The sequence below is a fragment of the Seriola aureovittata genome, chromosome 24 (genome assembly GCF_021018895.1).
Source record: "Seriola aureovittata isolate HTS-2021-v1 ecotype China chromosome 24, ASM2101889v1, whole genome shotgun sequence".
NCBI classification, from domain to species: domain Eukaryota; kingdom Metazoa; phylum Chordata; class Actinopteri; order Carangiformes; family Carangidae; genus Seriola; species Seriola aureovittata.
Genome location: NC_079387.1, coordinates 6,743,500 through 6,764,472, shown reverse-complemented (window position 1 = coordinate 6,764,472; position 20,973 = coordinate 6,743,500). Strand labels below are relative to the sequence as shown.

Genomic DNA, 20,973 nt, shown 5'->3' with positions numbered 1-20,973 from the left:
AGACGAACAACAGCTTCTAATTTTCTCAGGTCAAATGTAGATGAGTGCTATCACTGCCATTTCAGTGGCTATTGATAGTGGCTTTCACATGGTTTAGTGCCAGCAGAATCAATTCATACATGGCGGCACACGGGTCAAATATAAATACAGTTACATTTGTAGGAGAAGACAGGGGCAAAATGATTGGATGCAACAATTGATTTGATATTCAATGGGATATTGTGGTAATGAAACACTTGACCAACATATTAACACATTACAAGGATACCTGCTTGTTCTCTGGCCTTTTTAAATTTGCTTTGAATTCATATATGCACACTTAGCTAGTCACAGTCTTGTGAAACACAGAGAGCCGACGTTGTAGCATCTTGCTTGATTACAATATAAGGACTACTGGCAAAGCATATGAACAGACAGACTGATGATGATTCAAAAATACTCCAACTCTTCTCAAGGAACCTCTGCTTAATTCCCCTTTTCTCTGTCTTTTTGTTCCAGTGGAAGGCTGCACGGATTGGTCAGTGGACTACCTGAAATACAAGGTGCTTCTGGGGGAACCTGTACGGATTAAGTGCGCTTTATTTTATGGATATATTCGAGCCAACTACACCCATGCGCAGAGCGCAGGACTCAGCCTTATGTGGTACAAAAGTGCAGGACACGGGGACTTTGAGGAACCCATCAGTTTTGACGGCACAAGGATGAGCAAGGAGGAGGATGCCATATGGTTTCGACCAGCAGAGTTGGACGATGTGGGGTACTATTCCTGTGTATTAAGGTGAGTTCTTCTCATTTTTGTAAGCCATCATTACCTGGACACATATGGCTTTCTTCTTTGCTATCAAATATAAATAGTTGGTTTTATTGTTTTTGCCCTTAACTGGAGCAAGCATTCATGAGAGGCTATTCCACAATTTTGGACTTATTTTGCCAGCAGTGTGTCAGTGCGATAGCGGGGGTAAATAACATTTTCTGGAACCCCGTGGGCACAAGTAAAGCTGTGTTAAAGTCCTCCCCCGTTGATTCCTAATGAAGTCTCTCATCTCAGGCCAAAAGAACACTGGTCCTTAGTCCACAGAGCATCATCTAACATTATGAGTCCCCTTTGCTTGGCTTTACATGCTAAATTATTTCTTTATTCTCCTCTGGGGGACAGTAAGCTATTAGGTGCAATTGGTAAATCCATATCTCTTCGGCCTCACAAGTCCTTCTTTCTGAAAATGTGAAAGAGCGAATGATATGAAAGAGAATGGACAGTAATTCAGTACAGGAAGACTGAGGAGAGGGAAAAGGCTTCTAAGATAAAAAGAGAAAAGTACTTGTGCTATTTTCCTTTTCCACCTGCCTGATGGTGGAGGTAGACGATTGCTTGATTCATGAGTTCTACAATGTCGTGAAATTTCCTAGTTCATATTGGCAGAAGTTTTCATTAACATGGAGGTTGTCTGTGACCAGTCAGAAAGAAAAGGCAAAGCCGCTGCCCATAACACTTTCTTTTTTCACTGCACAAGGTGAACTTTGAAACACATTCCTGAATAGGATTGTAATCTTGTTAGAATTCAGAGAAATCCACAGAAACATTCACATTTCAACCCAAAAACAAGTGATTTAGGACATGTTTTACACTGGTAAAAAAAATCTGGTGAATAATATGCTCTTAAGCAGTTGCATTCAGCACAGGTTTCCCTGTGTTTCACAAGCTCAATTCTAAGAGGTTTTAGCCATTACTATTCAACACCATTAGCACTCTCCCCTTTGCTGTGGCAGCCGCCTTGAATAGAACCGGGCAGGACCAATCCAACAATTCTCTATTCAGTGACGTTGGCAGCATTTTCTGGAGGTAGACAATCAGTCAGCTCAGAGTTATTGTGTAATCACGCAGAAAGTAGAGCCATGAGATTTGATTTGGACGAGTAGAGTTGCTTTGTCGCCAGTCTCCACCATTCAGAAGCAAATTAAGGGGCAACATTTATTTGCCCATCATGTAGAGAAATAACAGTAGTTCTGAATGCAGAGCACTTTTCCATCACACAGGATTTCATTCTACCGACATTTCTTTGGACTATTGTTACCTGTAGATGCTTTCTGCAGGTCATTGTAGAGTCAGGACAAGGATGTCCTGACTAACTTTTTAATGCTTAATGTTCAAATCTTAATATTTCCCACCCAGATGGAATATTTACAACACTGACCTTTATTTACAATTACCAGTTGGTGCTATAATCGGTTCCCCTGATTTTCAGTGTTAATCAAAGCATCGGTTGCAGCTGGGGGTGTTGAGATCTGCACAGCCTATGATGTGATTGTAAAGAGACAAATGATTAAATTATTTTTAAAAAGTTATGAGATATGGCTGAAAACGTTGTTTTGTGAGGTCACAGTGACCTTGACCTTTGACCACCAAATTCTAAACAGTTCATCCTCAAGTCCAAGTGAATGTTTGCACCAAGAAATTCCCTCAAGGCTTTACTGAGATATCACGTTCACAAGAAGGACGGACGGAAAACATAATGCTTAAAAAAATCCCCCTGACATAAGCCCAAAAGTGTGAACATCACATCGGATTTCCTGAAAGTGAAATCCACCATCTGTATTAACTGAACACCCAATACAAAAAATGAAAGGAAAAGCATTCATTTGTCAAAAGGTGTTTACTGTCAGTTTTGCAACATTTGAGCTGAGGAAATAAGCTGAACAGTGTGCAGAGTTGCACATGCTTGATTATATAGTAATAACTTATTAACCTTGTAGGTAAAGGGCGTTTTCCCTTGACTGGCTCATTAGTCAGCTCTATACAACGGCTTTTAACAGGGGGAAGGGCCTGCATAAAAGGCTTGGGAGGATTAGGGTGTGTGTGTGTGTGTGCATGCATGTGTGAGTGCATGTGTGCATACGTGCGAGCGTGTGTGCATACGTGCGAGCGTGTGTGCGAGAGAGAGAGAGAGAGAGAGAGACATGTTTAGTTAAATGCAGCATTCTGAAGTGCATAGCAATGCATCAGAATCGACCACATGGGAATATCAAATTAGAATGATTTAGAGTCCTGTATTAGCATATAGGCTGAGTTCTGTTGAGTGGAGCCATAATAATAAGGCCAGGGCTCAGTCCAGATGACTGACAGAGCAAGGTTTTCTGGGAAACAGACTTTTGATTCCTTTCTCATATTGTATATCAACTAAAACTGAATGTATATGTAGTAGAAATGCTGAATTAAATTTTTCACATGATGTCCTGTCTCCATGTTATTCAGTGTCGGAGGTAAAAGAAAGCCACTCTAAAATAGATATAATAACACTCTAACTACTGCGTTTAAACACGAAGCTGTTAACCTTAAATGGTTACGGTATAGTGCTAAAAATCATATCTCATTTTCTATGAAGTGGGCTAAAGGTTCAGTTGTAAGTCAAATCCACATGTGAGATGGAACAAGCACTTTAACTAAAACAGACTGTGATCAAAATAAAACACAAAGACAGGGTTTTCCTTCCTTCCTGTGAAAAATTCTATAAAATAGCTTAAATTAGATCATAAGAGAAACAGGTCTTTCTCTGAGAATACTCCTTCAACAATAAGAGACTGATTAAAATACAATCACAGGTTTATCCTCTCATGCTTAACAAAACACAGAATGGAAATAACAACAACTTGAAAATATACCGCACGACAATATATAAAGCCTATATTGTTTAAAGATAGGCCTATCTGTGAGAATACTCCTTCAGTTGTTTTCAACAAAATCTGAACCACCTCCAGATAATTGGACCATGGACCGGCACTGTGTCTCCCTCCATGTGGCAAGAGAACTTGTGAGAGAGTGGGCCCCAGTTTGTGTGCAGATGCAGAGGGAGAGTGGGGGCAGGGTTGTGCAGAGAGATGCAAATACTGCCAAGGCTTTACTGAAGAAGTGGGTTATGTAGGTGCAGTATCAAAAAATATCGATATAAACAGTATTGTCTCATCCTATATCTCGTTTGAAAATATATCGATATATCTGATGAAGTCGATGTACCGCACAGCCCTTCTACAGTATGACGTTTGCAGCAACATTTGCTTTCTCATGCTTGTGCATCGATAATGTTTAACATTGCAGGAATGGATTCATCCAATTTTACAACCACATAGCAGTGTGTTGAGCTGTGACTCATTTCAATTCCCAGGCACCACAGCCAAATCAGAGGATTGCTCTTCTCTCTTGTCTCAGCAGCGTGGGTCCTATAGATGATCAGCACTTGCATATGTTAACATATCATATTTGGATTAGGCTCTTGGCAGTGTTTTTACTTGGGGATCTTTACCTTTTTGAAACATAAAGAGACCTAGGGAATTAGAGTGCTCAGTGGTGGAACAAATGAATCACAGCACAACAATAAATCATCTCTCACTGGATACATTTCATACTTGAGCAAGCTATAACAATTCAATCCCAGTCACTATGGGCCCCCATCATGTTATTATTTCAAAGCAAGTATTGGTACAGACCATTGTATCCAAGAATGCTATGCATGAATGTTGAAGCAGTTCTTGTCCTTAGACCACATCAGACATAATCTATACTCCAGCTTATGTGATAGTATTTGTCATCATTCACCATGTCTCTTTTCTTTTTTGATAATCAGTTTGGTATAGTAAGGATTAAAGCTTGGCAATGGTTTAATATTATTGTTTATCACCCTTTAGTGGAATAATGTTATAATGATATGTACATTTTGGTTTCTAAATCATATTTGTCATATCATATATCATATTTATGATTCTGTTATCAGTATTGTTTTTATAGCTTGTGACTTTAATCCATTTATGTTAGTTGTAATTCATCATAGATATATTATATCCCATACTGAAGGTTGTCGAAATCAAAACATAATAAATACAGTAAATATACTGTACCAGCAGTCAGTAAGATAGTATTGTGTGTGTGTCTTATAATAGCACTATTTCTTTAGAAGCTACTCAGCTTATAGTTTATGATATGTTCTCATATGGCATCAGTAATACAGAGACTGTCAGTCCATGTGTCCTGTCCGTGGCTCTCCGTATACCGAGGAAGAGATTTCTGCCAGTTGTCTGTCACAGGTGTTATTGCATTAGTCAAAGATGAACGGTGTGGGTGGAATATTCATAAGACACCCACATCAGCATTGCCACAGCCAGTGAACACACACTGCTGCAGTTTTATTGGCCACTTCTGCCAGTTTGCCGCCATGTAACGAGAGGTCGGTGTCTCAATGCTGTGCAGAATTCTGTTGTCCAAATGTCCAAGAGAACTGTAATCAAAAAGAGAATTATTAAGTTTCTGGTTTACATGTGAAGTTTTTTCAAATGAGATGCATAGATAACAGTAAAACACAGTCCATTGCGTTAAACATGTGTGATCTGGCATACATTTTCCATACCGTGATAAATACTCACCATGCACTTTATTGGGAACAACTCCGCACCTGCTTATTCATGCACTTATCAAATCAGCCATTCATGTGGCTGCAATACAGTGCATAAAATCCTGCAGAGACGGGTCAGGAGCTTCAGTTAATGTTCACAGCAAACCTCAGAATGGGGAAAAATGTGATTTTGACTGCGGCATGATTGATCTGAAACTGCTGCTCTCCTGATGTTTTCATTGTTTGCACAACCGTCTCTGGAGTTTAATCAGAATGGTGCAAAAAACAAAAAAACATCCAGTGAGCAGCAGCTCACTAGACTGGTTGGAGCTGACAGAAAGGCTTCGGTAACTCACATAACCACTCTTCACAACTGTGGTGAGCAGAAAAGCATCTCAGAATGTACAATACGTCCAACTTTGAGGTAGATGGTCAATAACAGAAGACCACATCAGGCTCCACTCCTCAAAGCAAAAGTCATCTCACACTGATTTAATGAACGTAGCAGTGAGTTCACCGTACCTCAACAGCCTCAAATCTGCAGAAATTATGCGATGCATTATGTCAGCATAGAGCAGAATTATTACATGGTGTTCCTAATAATAAGTGCTCAGTGAGCGTATCAGGTGGAAAAACATTCATATTTCAATCACATCACCGAGGCCTGTTGAGGATTGAGGATCAAGGCCCCATGTTGTTCAAACCAGATTATTATCACTGCCAGGGTTACAAGTGAAAAACAAGACAGATGTCACAGGCATGGGACATTAACAGACACGTTTATCATTGTACATTGCCCTTGTGAAAGAAAGCCCTGTGAAGTCTAATAGAAATACGCTTTGTGAGCAGCTTGGACACCATGTGGCATAATACAGATGATGACAGAGACCCATCTGCACTGCGTAAAGACACAAACATCTTAATAAGTTTTGCAGTTAGCAAAGTTTCAAGTCTGAAAAGCAGCTGGGAAAGGTTGGTAACAGCGTGCAGATAAACACAATTATTACCAATTCAAATCATCGAGTTTCAAGTACTTTCTTAATCAAGAGGCATGTTCTTAACACTGTTTGAGTCATCTTCCTGTTTGTTGTTTTAAGATGTGTGAATTCTGTGAAGTGGAGCTATCTCGCAGCACTCGCAGAAATTATTTGTTTAAAAACCAAGACAAAATATGACATTAGATTACTTGGATGGATAATTTTTCAGTTTACAATGCAGTTCCTCATTGATTTCATAATTTCCATCTTTCATTCTATGGTGCACTCTCACGCAAACCATTGAGTATAAACATGCTCTTTTTGCCATAATTTCATGTGTTACACTGCGTCCAATGACTTTACACTTCTGGCCTTCTTGTCTCTATTAACATACACACACATACAGCAGTGTGCCTGCACTCATCACATCTCTGTGTGTTTGCTCAGCTGCACTTAAGGGTGTCAGAGGGCATCATCATGTGCTAGCACCCGTACACACACATACACATTCGCGCACACATACACAAACACGACATGTCAGTTCCCTGCTCCCCTGAGACTAGCTGCTACTGACAGGAACTTAATGTGCCTCCAATCTGTATGTGAAAGCAGGCCAACATCAACACACACACATGCACACACTCAACATTTTGAGCATGTGTGCCTGTCTCTTTTACTCTCTTGCATTCTGCACACTCACATAGATCTACATGCATTACAGACATATGATGAGGGGCGCTCACACCACATACAGTATAGGAGTGGAGGGGAGCAGATGATCAGCGCTGTGTGTCAAATCGGGATCAGCACTCAGCTGTTTCAGATGTTATACCCCGCGGAGCTCTTTCATATGCAGAGCGAAAACATCTGCAGTGGCGGAGTGTGTCACATACTGTAGAGTGACAGAAAACAAACGCATAAACACACACAGGACATCGGACTACTTGGAGGATACCACTAACTCCCCAGCATTGCCGCCAGTGTCTCTCTAAGGCTATTAGCAATACAAAGTTACTAATTCCTGCTATTTCATACTGCACTGACAGCAGACACAGCCGAGTAAAAGCTGGTATAGCTAACGTCATGAGAGGAAAAAGGAAAAACATAGGGTAGATGTTTGAAATTGGTTCACTGCTGCTCTCTCAAAGTATGCAACTTGAATTTGAATATATGAGTAGGACGATCATTGAGCCGATCATATTTTTTGGATTCCAAAATTGATCAGATAAGATTGATTAAATCTGTTTCAGGTTGGGCCAGGTGCTATTGATAATCTGCAGATAAAATCAAAAGTGTGTGAGGGGGCGCAGATTTTGAATGGAAATTTGTAAGATTGTCATTATGTGTACAACTTAAATCCAGACCATTGGCATCATGTGTGTGAGGTTTTCAGTGAGATTTCAGTGCAAAGCCACAGTTCACCTGACTTTCACCTCAATCTTATGACGTTCAAATCTCTGTTCTTGAATATGGTAGTTATGTGTAGGGTGTCTGCTCTTTGTAGTTTTCAGTAATCTTGAATTGTTTCATCAGCTTTACATCTGGTTAGTTGTTTCAGTAGCTTTGTCTTTAATTCTCCACTCATAAACTGTTCACTATATATGGAACTCTGCTTTGAAAACAATATAGTATCCTGTTGTCAGTACCCATAGTAACCATTGCTTGTTCTCTATCTTTTAAGTTGCATTGTGGGATAATTTGAGTCCAGTATAGATAAATCACAGACATTAGCAGTTAACTGAGGGCTGTAAGTGCCTTATTCTTTTACATTTTGCTTGCTATATGTGACAGTTTCAAGAAGTGTATAAAACTATCTGCAAGTCTTTCTGCCATTTTCCATCTGAATGAACAGAGTTGCCTGTGATATGACAGCAGCAGCAAAGTCCAGGCAACTGCAATGTAATTATTCAATGGTCTTTCAATGCCATAATGTTTCTGAAGTGGCTTTAAATCAACACACAAAGATTTTCCTTTTCATACACAAACTCTAGCAGAAATGTGCCTAAACAAACACACACCCACATTGCATTGATCGCTGTGGAAAGAGCAGGGATTGCAGTGTCAGATTAAGGACAGATGTAGCAGCACAAGGAGGATCCCACTTCTTGGCAGGTAGCTAATGTCTCACCTTTGACCCTGTTCACCGGTGTTGGCATGCTGCCACTGTCCCAGCCTTATTAATGGGTTTCCTGCATGTCCTGCAAGGCCTGGGCTGTCACAAGCAAAGGACAATGGGAGGGGAAGATAACAAAGTGTGTATGTGTGTGTGTGTGTGTGTGTGTGTGTGTGTGTGTGTGTGTGTGTGTGTGTGTGTGTGTGTGTGTGTGTGTTTGTGTTTGTGTTTGTGCGTGCGTGCGTGCGTGTGTGTGCGCGCGAGTGCGCGTCCATTTGCTTATTTAAGCCTGAATCGCCACTGTGAGTGCATCCCACCTGGCACCTGTGTATAGACATACACACCAAGAACTTGTACAGAGAGCACACACGCATTAAAAACCACTTCCCACTCGTCCCACACCGCAGCCATGTTGACTGTATTAGTATTCGTGGGCAGGAGTGGCTGGTGATCTCTCAGGGAAGTGACAGTGAGAATGGGCCGTCTGGAACACTCTGTCATTCAACCCCAGTCAGGGCCTGTCCAATTGATCCAGCCCAGCTGTCAAAGTCAATGAGAGACGCTAGACTAAGGAGCAGCAGGGACGGTTTGTGCTGCCAGGGGTTATGGATGATGTATAATATAAGGATGGTGTTTGTGTTATAAGCTACCTGGCAGGAGACAATCAGTTAGCTGCGGCTCTGTGAAAAAGCCTTACGGAGGAGGACTATAACAATGACGCCCTGATGGATGTTTATTAATAGACTTTATTTTTAAGTGCTTTGCAGTGCCGCTTCACATATGAATGAGGTTTTGAAGTCACTGTGAAGTGAAGAAATACTTATTCAATCAATAATGGTAACAAAAAGCAGAACTACCCCGTCCACAACATCTGGAATCTTGCAACTTATTTCTTGGTTACTAGAATCTATTCTCTGGGAATATTCATTTTGTGGGTATTTGGTCATAAATTTTGACATGCAGGTGGCACTAGATGAAATGATAGGAATCGCCAAAATTCTAGGATTATTTATTCCTCTGGGGTCCATGTATGTCTGTACAACATTTCATGGCATTCCGATATTAGTTAAGATATTCTGTCTGAACTGAATTGGTAAATTACCAGACAAACACTACCATCCCTAGAGCCCTGCTGTCGACGTGGTTCAAAGTCCTAAAAAGGATGTGGTTAATGTATGTTTGGAGTCAGCATGAGTTGTGATGGTCATAAATGCTAAACTGAAGCTACATAAACTTAGTCAACAGATTATCCAAGAAAGAAGAGCAACACAGATACACCACAACAATGACTGATGGGAGAAAAGAGCATCTTCCACATTACTACTTTAAGAGGTTGTGAAAGAGTTGGTGCCAAAACCCTGGCAGCAGATATTCACAGTGCCCATGTGGGATTTTAGTTAATTGTGTGATATGGATTTGCCAAGATGCTTCACACATCAGCCAGGGGTTATTGATGATGCTCCCCTATATTCAGTATTCTTTACACCTGTATAGAGAGAGTGCTTTGTCGACACAGTGTTTGGACAGCCTTTTAGTTGGCTCTATGTGGTTTAGTGGAGGCTGTTTTCCAGCAGCCATTGTCTGATGATGTATGGGCTACTATTTGGGCCCAGTCCACCTTTCACACCCTGCTTTATTCAGCTGTGATATGGCAGTGTGGACTTGGCCGGATATGCACTGTGGACGTCTGATGTTACAATGGCAGTGTCAAAGAAGAGGGTGCTCATGAAACCACTTTGAGACCAGTTGCTGGATAGTAGTAGACTTTCATCTAGCACACAGATGGAAAAATGTCTTAAAATTTGCAACTTTAAAATCAGTGGCTGTTTTTGTTTATATATGAAAATATCCTCACTCAACTCTTTTATTGTAGCAAAATATTTGGTGTTAGAAAAATTGCAGAAAAGGGTCAGAAGCTTTTAAAACAGAGTGATGATGAATATTTTAGCATGTGTGCATTATAGGTAGTATATCAGTTTCATCAACCCATGAACGGCTGTAGAGTTGACAACCAAAGAAAGGTTATAATAAGAACATGATATGGTATGTGCATGGTAATATTTTACCAAACATTTAGTGAATGGGCTGGATTCACAGTACCATCTATAACTCACACATGTTAGCATTTCATAACTTAAAATAATTGCCCTGATGCATTTATGGATTCAGTTGCAAATTCATACTCCTGCCACTGATAATCCCAAAAAGGTTTTGGTTTTAGAGCTGGAAACCATCATTATATTTTAATGATCACAGTTTGTAGCAAAAATCTGTCTGTATCTCTTGGTATTGCATCTAAACCAATCAGCCACAACATTAAAACCAGCTACTAGTTTTAATATATAGCTGCAAAATAGCTCTACAGTTTGTGTCATTATTCTGCAGGATGCCGAGAAACAAAAAGTCATTACTTGGCCTTACACAGTGCCACTATATTTCACCCATGACCACCTGTGAAAGCATGTGCTCTAGCTGTAATATTTAGCTTCTGCTCATGCAGCTTTAATGTCAGCATTTGAATTAACCTGTGTCTGCAGATGTTAGCACATTGTGGAGGAACAATTCAGTTCCATAATATTGATTGGTAAACCATTATGGAAAACCAGGCGTTTTTTTGGGCTTCTACTGTCAATGAGAAGAAGACCTAACATTGACTTAGTCAAAGATTAGAGTAGTAGTATTTCTTAAGAATTTTTATTGGTCACCTTATTAAAATGTGGGATTTCTTCAGAGTTTTCATTAACTGAATTTCTGGCAGCACAACCTTTTTTCCTTGAATAGGCCACAAGATCATGAAGCCTTAACTGCAAGGTGGAGTTACTTACAGTGTTGAGAGGCATATATTATTCTGAATAATGGTTCCTATCCTGCTTACAATCATATTCACAAATTCAATGTATAAACCAACAGAAAATGCAGAATTGTATAAATGTCCCTAGTTCTATTTCAATTACTGAAAATCTAGCATTCACTGGAAAAGGAACCCATGCCTGAGTACCCCAGCAATTATTGTTATATTCCAGACATCTTATTTAGGTTTTCAATAAGTATGTAAAAATGGGATATGATATTTTCATGGGCCAAATCAAAAAACAGAATACTTTAGTATGCTGAGTGGAAATTGGCTGTAGTTTTTCAATTACGTAACAAAAGTGGCAAACGTTGCTGATTTCTAACCAGCTCTATATATACTCATTTTGGTGTATATTAGCTACTCTTTGTAGAAATTGGAATATAAATTTAATCCACCATGTGCATGAATTACAGTCTCAGCCAATTTCTCTGTATGCCCTTCATGCTCCTTCTGATTGGACATTTGTCCCACGCTCGATTCCATTTGATTAAGCAGAGCTAAAATGGCTCCTGGCTATAGGGAGCAGAGGGGGGAAGGTTGGCTGTGGAGATTATGCTCTTAGAGACCTCTTGACTCAAATCTGTTGTCACAGTCTGCATGACTACCCAGAACGATTCAGCAGAAGGTCATATATGACCAATTTTTATTTCTTTATTTTTAAGATCAATCTCTGTTAAGCTTATACACGCACATACAATATTCTCATTTCAGTTCAATTTTATCCGTTTGATTTTACAGACCAGAGTATCACCTGGGCTAAATATTTCAACATCACCAACAGAGGGATTTTATTCAGTCACGTCCTCACCATTGCCTCCCCATGTGCCCAGCTTCTTGGCTCTTGTGGTCTACACTGAGGAGAGGAAGTCATCAAACAAGATGCCAAACCAGTCTTATCTGATAGCAGGGACACTGACCTTCTCTTCCTCATATCTGATGGTGGTTTTTATCTGCCAGACAAATGTCAGAAATACCATTCCCCAAGCACAATCACTTTGGCACCAGAGCCAACTTTTCCTCCCCTCTCCATGCCTCCCTTCCCTCCCCTCTGGATTGTGAACAGTGGTGCTCCAAAGGAGACATCTGCAATACCACAGCTGTCAGTCAAACTGTGATATAGGCGAACTCACAGCTCCCCTGAGTCTTAGGGGTGAGAGTATAATAGGCTGGGATTGAGACATAAACTTTATTAGACTTTGAAAAATTGAAAAGACTCATTTAAATGTTACCAATACTGCATATTGTAAAGCATTTTACAAGTCATTTATTTATTAAAAGAAAATGTATCAGTTTTGTAAAGTCATGTACACTCAGTTGGTAGTTTATTAGGAATACCTAGCTAAAACTAATGCAATCTAATACAGCAGTCCCACAATAAATCCTGCCTTCAGGATGGTCGGAAAGTTTGATATTTGTGTTGAAACTGTTAAAGAAGTGTTGATTCAACTTTATGGTCATTGGAGGTTGCAGCTTGTGGTGCTATTGAATTGGATTGTATTATATGACCAATGTTTTATATTAATTTTGCCATTCCATTTATATCAGGGAGGGTAGGCTGAATAAAAAACACTTCTCTGTATAATGCAAAACATTATACACCACAAGCTACATCCTCCAAAATTATCATACAGTTGAATTAGCACCTCTTTAAAAGAATTTCAACAACAATTGAACATTGTACCCTTCATAAAGGGGGATTTATTGCAGGGCTGTTGAATTCGACTGTATTAATAAAGTGTACCTAATAAACTGCAAGCTTAGTGAATAGCTCCACAAGGAATAGAGCTCAGTATCAAAATCAGCCATAAACAATTTACTCTTAATTTTTTCCCCCTCATTTCAGTATGTATTTTAGCCACAAAATTTCACACATAAATCTTTAATGGAGTGGAAAAGATGCAGGGAGAAAAAACAATTACATAACAGGTCCCCTTCTAAAAATGAACAGAAAACAGAGACACGGGTGGCCTGCCAATACTTATAACAACCTTGAGCTGCAAAACACTGTATAAGCACACAGCACAAACACACAAATGCAACAGTGACAGTCTGCTAAACATAAATACCCCAGCAAACAATTTTCTGTCTGGGGAATGTTCCACAAACATCCTTAGAATGTTTTTTAAAGCATCTCAGACTGATCTGCAATGATTGTGTTAGCCTCGGGGAGGGCTAGCCTCCTCCAAGAGACAGGGAAAAGTCTTTCTGGTACCTCCACAACATTATCTTATTTAGTTGTTGAGTCTTCTTAGCTGAAGAAATAGCTACTGATGGTCAGTACATGCCTCCAAACCACAGGATGGTAGTTTGTCTCATTTTTTAATTTCAGTTCCTTTATTTATTTATTTAATAGGACCAATGCAATTTAATATTGTTACAATACAGATCATTAAACGGATGTGTTGCACAGAGAGTTTATAGCATTTGTTCATTTTTGTTCCTAGTTGGGCTTTACATGTACAGTGTAATTAAAATAGTCAGTAGTAGTTACAGTAAATACAGTGGATGTGACCTTTAGGTGTGGAGGCTTTGGAGTGGTTTAAAGGCACCTTTGGCTGAGATCTGCTGAGTAAAGTAATGTGAATAGTAATGTAACAAATTACTTCTGCTTTTGAGAAATCTGTAGTGTAGTCACTTTTTCAAGTTTAGGTAATGAGTACTGATTGCCCAACACTGCTTGTGACAGTAGAGAAAAAATGAAACAAGAGTTCCTAGAAAGCTGTCTGATCCTCTGATTCACCTTGTTGCTAGTTTCAGGAAACATTTCTCGCTTACATCTCCCAAAGAAACTGCTTAGTTTGTCCAAATCCTTAATGACATTCAGCAGCAGAACAACAACTGCAACTGGTTTACATTTTTCACCAGTATGGCCCAAACCCTCAGTGTAACAGCCCATTCTGGCAACAACTTTGCGAGGATGAGACAGTTTGTATTTGATATGCATAGCAGTATGCTGCTCATACATTACACCCAGAGGGCCTGGGGACCAATGAATAAGGTCATGACGGAGTTAGAAGAGAATACAATGGAGACAAATTGTTTATGCTTGTTATGAAATCAGGTTGCTAGCATAAAGATGAGTTGAGGGTGTCGTAGAATGGAAAATGAGTTCCCTGAAGGCAGCGAAGAGGAAATAACTGAGTAATGCGTTTGCACACACAAGAAGTGCTACTGACAGTTTGAGATGAACAACTCAAGGGACAGCTTGGAGGAGTTCTCAGACTTATAATAACTTCTTTGGTCTATGTAGATTTTGGGGATGACATTATTGCTTTTGCACATGCATTTTTTTTCTGCATTGTATTTTTGTAGAACAGTAGTTTTAAAGCTGGTCCTTGAAGAGGTTCCAGGGGGTCTTCAGTGGTCTTCTCTGGAAACAGTTCAACTTGTTTGTGTCCATTTAAAGTCTCTACATTAGAGCTTACTGCACCCTAATTTGATCCACTCATGTATCCCAGTGCATTTGCGTCACAAAGCTACGCATCATTCTCAAAAATAAACCTGCAGATCTTTGAAAAACCCAGAAGGTTGTTTAACAACACTTAGCACTGTGTGAAGGTATTTTCATTATCCTCAAAGATGAAAAAAAAAACTAGTTTTGGATGGAATCACGACAATGACATGTGCTCAAGTGAACTTGATTTTATCGTTAGTTTTGCTCTGTGACTCAGATGTATTTGTAAAGCATAAGAGGCTCAGACTGAGGCTTGAAAACATTTTAGAAGCTTGGGCTCTTCATTATTCCAGATAGTAATGCTCCCAAATACTGAGAGACTGAGAGATCCTTAGTTTATCAATAAATCACTACTGTATTAATGCATTTCCCTTCAGCTTCAAGGCAAACTTCTCAAGTAATCATACCTTTATTACCCAGGAACCTAAAATAGACCCCACTATGTAAATGAAATTGTACTGTAGTTCTGTGGAAGCTTTTCTTTCTTACATATCACACAATGCAGAAATACTGCTTTTTTATCTTTAATTGTTTGCACGCTCATATGTATGGGTACAAGTGTGCAGACAGGTGCAGGCATGTGTTTTTCACAGCGTGGCAAAACTAAATTATCCACAGAGGTGTGTGTTCCTCCCTGAGAAATCGTGTACTACAAGACAGGAGAGAAAAGGGCGACTGGGCGGGTGAAGGCAGGGACAGAGATGAACCATGACCGGAGGGAGGGAGGGAGAGAGAGAAAGAGAGAGTAGTATGGATTATAATTGAGGCCGGAGTTGGTTGTTCCAGCATGGCAGACAAGTGCCACACTCTTAGACAGGGGCTAAGTAGGAGCAAGTTGGCCCACAGTCAGATTTAGGGAGCCGGGGTGCTTTATCATCCTGGGCTTGGTGCTACAGTTGACAGGTGAGTTATGAGCGGGTGCTACAGGTAGGAGACCCAGTCTTCCCACTGCTCACTATGACCTTCGCTCTGGCCATAAATAATACAAGGACCATAAAATACTGATTTAGGATAACTGGGCCAGCCCTGTCTTGGTCTGGGTTCATCTTGGCTTAATGTGGACAGGGAAGGTAGTACAGGACTACTGAGGGCTGATGTAATGGACATTGACACACTGTATGGAAGCTGTTGCACATGCAATAGGTTACACCTGTGTCCAGAAAATGTAATACTTGAGTCTAATCTCACATATTAGGATTATCAAAAATCTTGATGGGTGAAAGGAAAAATCACAATAAACAACAATCTGATAAAGAAAACAAAGGAAAATGCTCCTACACAGGACATGAGGGGTCACTAGTTTGATGAAAACGGTATGAATCATGGTTCTCTCAGTCACCACATCTCAGCCCACCAGCAGCAGCACTCTTTGTCACCGCTGTTAAAACATCAAAAGTTTGACTCAAGCACTGCAAAACATTTAACAATTATATAAAGAATTAAGGATTATTTTGAAAAATATTTTTGTGACTTGAGAGCCCTGTTCTGGTGTCAGTTAGGGCTCCTATCTTTAATTTTAAACTGGCCTTGAATTTACAGTTGCTTGAGTACAGCATGCTTGAGACACATGAATCTATACACATATGGTGCTAATAAGGGACAGGGTAATGACTTGGCAGATGTTAGCAGTATTTCTACTGTGCCTGATGCCCTGATTACAGTAGGAACACATCTGTGTTATTTTTTAAAAAAATGCTGCAGTGATGGAGGTTGTGCATGGTTGGACGAAGAAAGGGCTTAACCTTTTTCTGAATGCTGATTAGACAGTTGGGATGCTGCCATATTAACAATGACAATCTTCTCAAAATAGGCTGACACACAGTTTTCATTTTTCAGCAGTTCAGTAGCTTTTCTTGTCTCCTAGACATGACATTTAAAAGATAATAAATTAAATAAATAAGTAGTTTCAGACAGTGAGAATCAAAGTCATGTTCTGTAAATACACATAGCAAGGAACTTTTTTATTACAGAATACATTGTATTGAAAGCTGCACCAAGGTAAATCTCTATTTAAATACTAGTTGTGACCTCAATGTTACTGTACTGCATTACATGCTATATTAAATCTCTATAGGGTTGATATCTGTGGATTGGTATCTTTCACTGCCCTGTAATGACAGCATGCCGAGGCAACCTTTAATCTTTGTACCTCTCACCCTGTGACATCCGCTTTACACTGAGACAGTTCTCCAAGAACATTATTGTTAGTTGAAAGTGAGCTCTAATGAGTAATCAGCAATTATTTCATCATCCAATTTCTATTAGAGAGGAGTTATTTTAATTAAGAGATTCATTAAGTTAGTTCATTAATTTCCCCACAGGTGCCATGGATTCCCAGGAGAATTTCAAATCAATTCTGATCCCTATTATTTAATATCAGAGCGAACACTTGCTGAGTTGTAGGGCAGGTTCCATCTGGTGTTCATATCTGTGGGTAGATCCACTGACAGTCAATAAAATAAAAGAAGAAAATATGTATTAGATGGTTGGGTATATGGTTTGTTTCTTATGTGATTAGGAGGGATCTAACTCTGAATGTAGCAATGGCTGCATCTATAAATGAATCCATAAATTTAACCAATGCAAAATCCCATGAGTGTCTTCAGTAAAGAGAGTCTGGTATATTTTCACATAGCCAATCATAATCCTTTCAGAAGGCTGCTTAACTCTGAACTGACCGTTGCACATAATTTCTCTGCATTTGCTGCATAGTGCAGCTCAAGTCCTCTGCCTGCCCTCCAGCCATATACAGTAGCTGTCAGCCTGACACTTCTCTAAGTTGATGTATGCAGGATGTTATCTATCATTGCCACGACATTGCACATCCCCTTCAGTTTGACACATTTTGACAGACATCCTCACCCATTAATGCCATGGTATCACCTAGCTTGTTATCACTGTATCTGCAGTACGCAGAGTTCCACAAGCATTGAATGCTCAGTGTGTAGTAAACAGTGAGGTCTCTGGAGTGTGCAGCAGTCGGATAGTTTTCTCACTTACTTGCTTTGCATAGGCTTCATGAATATTACACCTGCTTAGTGAATAGTCAAGAGATCACCTGGCTCTTCAGGCTCAAAAGGCATCGTGATGGATGTGAAATGTTGGAAAGACATTGTAGGACAAAGTGTTGGCCCACACCATCGATCACTCATGCGGAGCAGATGACACAATTCTCTCCCTCTGTCTCTCTCTCACTCTCTTCCAGCGGGCGAGTTTATCAGTGCTGCCCAGAATATTTAACAGGGAAGAGAGCGCACCCGTGGGATCTCATTTGCACAGGTGTCCATCTGGTAGAAGTTGTCTGGGATAATCTCCACATCATGTCACATTTGCATCCGAGCTTCATGAAAATGGCACACTTACTGTAAGCGCAGAGCATGGCACTGGCCAGTTCGAAGGGCTAGGGATTGTTTTCCGCCACTGTAGCGAAGACCAGTGTGTGTTGTACTAATCCACAAAGCAGCTAATGCTGCGCAATTATGTAAGGATTTAACATGTTTGTAATTGTTTGTTGGTTCAGCTCAATTTGTGTAACCAGCTTTAGTTGGAAAATTAGCAATGAGATTTTCCTAAACACTGCCAATTTGTTTGGTCTTTTAACCAGGAGGGATTTACTGCAGTCAGGCCATAGTACTTGTCAAACGTGACAGTCTTATTAGACAGTTTTAGCGAAGAAAAGGTGCTCTTATTGAATTCATTGATCATCAAGGACCTCTGCTTCAGCTCCCCTCCTTCAAATAGCACAACATTCACAGGGACTCAATGTGTTCATTGATTCCCATGTTCTCTTAAGAATTATTCAAGCAGGAGATCCAATCTCCAAAAAGGACCGCTGTAGATGCCTAGCAGCCGTAGAGTGGAGCATCACTCTGCAGGGCCGGGCTAAATCTGATCTGGATCCCAGATTGGTTTAACATTGAAAGACAAGTTTTCCCAATGGAGGGGCAACACATATCACTGTAGGTATACTACAATACCAAGCAGTGAAATGAACTGTTTTTTCCACTGGATGAATACTCATCAGTATCTGTGGGCCCAGGCAAGCATGTAGTCTCCAAACATTACAAGTAATCTTGCATTTTACACCCCCTTTCCCTTGCATTATAAATTGTCTTCTTTATGTATATGACCTGAGCAGTTACAGTACATCAATTGTAGCAAGTAATTTTCTGCTAGCTCGCTCTGTATCTGCTTAACACGTGAAAACAAAAGGCTCAATCAATCTTCAAGTGCTGTTGACATTCAAAGCTGTCGCTCCATATTACCACCCATGTCCCTGCCTCTTGTACACACATGAAGGCAATACATTATGTGTGTGTGTGTGTGTGTGTGTGTGTGTGTGTGTGTGTGTGTGTGTGTGTGTGTGTGTGTGTGTGTGTGTGTGTTTGGTTGGTTTTTGCCAAAAATAAATGTGACATAAAATGTGAAAATGATTTTCCAAAGAAAGGTTTCCTTCTATCTTCTGCTGAAATTAGTAATTCACATGGAATCTGAGGAATGAGCATTGTGGAACAGACCCTTAGTTTCTTTGAAGCCAGAGATGGACTGCTGGCAGCTTTTGTTTGCAAGACTTCCATATGATAAAAACTCATTTATTTCTCAGACTGATTCATCATCTTTGTGTTTTTGCAGGAACTCAACGTATTGCATGAAGGTGTCCATGTCGCTCACAGTGGCAGAAAACGACACAGACCTCTGCTACAACTCCAAAATGAGGTTCTTTGAGAAGGCTGAACTAAGCAAAAGCAAAGACATTAGCTGCCCAGGCATTGAGGATTATATACAGCCGGGAGTGGAGCCAGAGATTGTGTGGTACAAGGTAAGATGCACCTGTTTTATTTGCTGTTTGCACAAATAATTAAGATGTTTTTGGTCGTTGTGTTCTTTTTTTTAAACAGGGAGAAAAGAGAGATGTTGTCTAAACAAAGGATTTTCTCTGCCACTTTAAAATTAAAAAGCTGCACAGGGAATTTAGTCATTTATTTGAAGAATAACCTTGTTAATATCAGCTATATTCAAATCTAATTAGCTTCAAATACCATCTCATCTCTAGACTTCTGAAACTAAAAGGATCAAGATAATATATATAAACTATATATCCTACAAAAATAAATCTATTCACTGTTTTCATGGACTTTCTCTTCCTCCTCATGAAGCATCCACAGTGTAACTGAGCCAGTCAGACCTCAAATACAGGCCACTTTGACAGAGCTGTTATGTGAAGCTTGGGGGCCAATTTATCAAACGTGAAAGTGTGTTGTGGGCTCCACACCCTCTAGTTATTGGCTCTCACTTTGTCAGTGGGGCTGGTTGAATTCTGGGAGGCCTGTCTTGGACCACAGTTTGAAACCAAACCCACAATGCCCCAGTTTCCTTTGCCTCAGGTGTTCTGTGGCCCAAAATCTGAAAGGCCCTGACTGTCTATGGAAGGCCATACCTATGCACCAGCTACATAATAGTATGCTGTAGGGATCCATTTTATACCTAACATTGTTGTATATTGTGCAGTGTCCTTTTAGCCCGACTGCTGGTGGAATTCGTTGAATCTGACCCCAGACTCAAATTGGTTAAAGATGTAGTCAAGACCAAAAGACCGAAGCTCTAGTGCTCCACCAAGACCAAGTTTGAGTTCATATCTAACTATAATATAACCACAAGAATTGCTCAGGACTGCATTGCATTAAATTTAAATGTACACAATCAGGAATTTAGCTGTACTATTTTCTATTTTGACGAACAGTGCCGTCTTTCAATACAAATACACACTGGTGTAATTCTTTAAATCTATTGTGAACATGCATCAAAGGCTTGTCGTTGGCAATCACATCAGAAATCAAAACGAATCATTAATGACAAACTTCATATGCCTGAATAGTTGCAATTCATGTCACTTTTCTTAAAACCCTCAACCCAATTAAGTAAATTGCTACTAGAAACTAGAAAGGACTTCACACATAAACTTAGTAGGTTTTATGAAATGAAACGTTTATTGCAACCCGATCCAGTAATGTTGTCTTGTCTCAGAATGATAAACGCAAAGCCATTCAACCTCATAAATCCCAGTTAAAAAAGTATTAGAGTCTGGGCAACAGCGGTGCACCAAACTAATTTAGCATAATTTGGGGAGAGCTTGAGGCCTCTCCACCATGACGTATGACTGTGTGGAAAGCTACTGTAGTGCTTCATGACAGTTTAGT

The 20,973-nt window shown here is 39.9% G+C and overlaps 1 protein-coding gene across 2 annotated transcripts in view; it reads left to right on the top strand.

Annotated features, from left to right (window-relative positions):
• Positions 1–20,973, top strand: part of LOC130165508 (interleukin-1 receptor accessory protein-like 1) — a 225,910-nt gene that overhangs the window by 82,064 nt on the left and 122,873 nt on the right. For both annotated transcript variants that reach the window (XM_056370836.1, XM_056370835.1), the window contains exons 3-4: positions 499–778; positions 19,409–19,595. In XM_056370836.1, the coding sequence (XP_056226811.1) occupies positions 499–778; positions 19,409–19,595 (467 nt within the window). The remainder of the gene's footprint in view (positions 1–498; positions 779–19,408; positions 19,596–20,973) is intronic.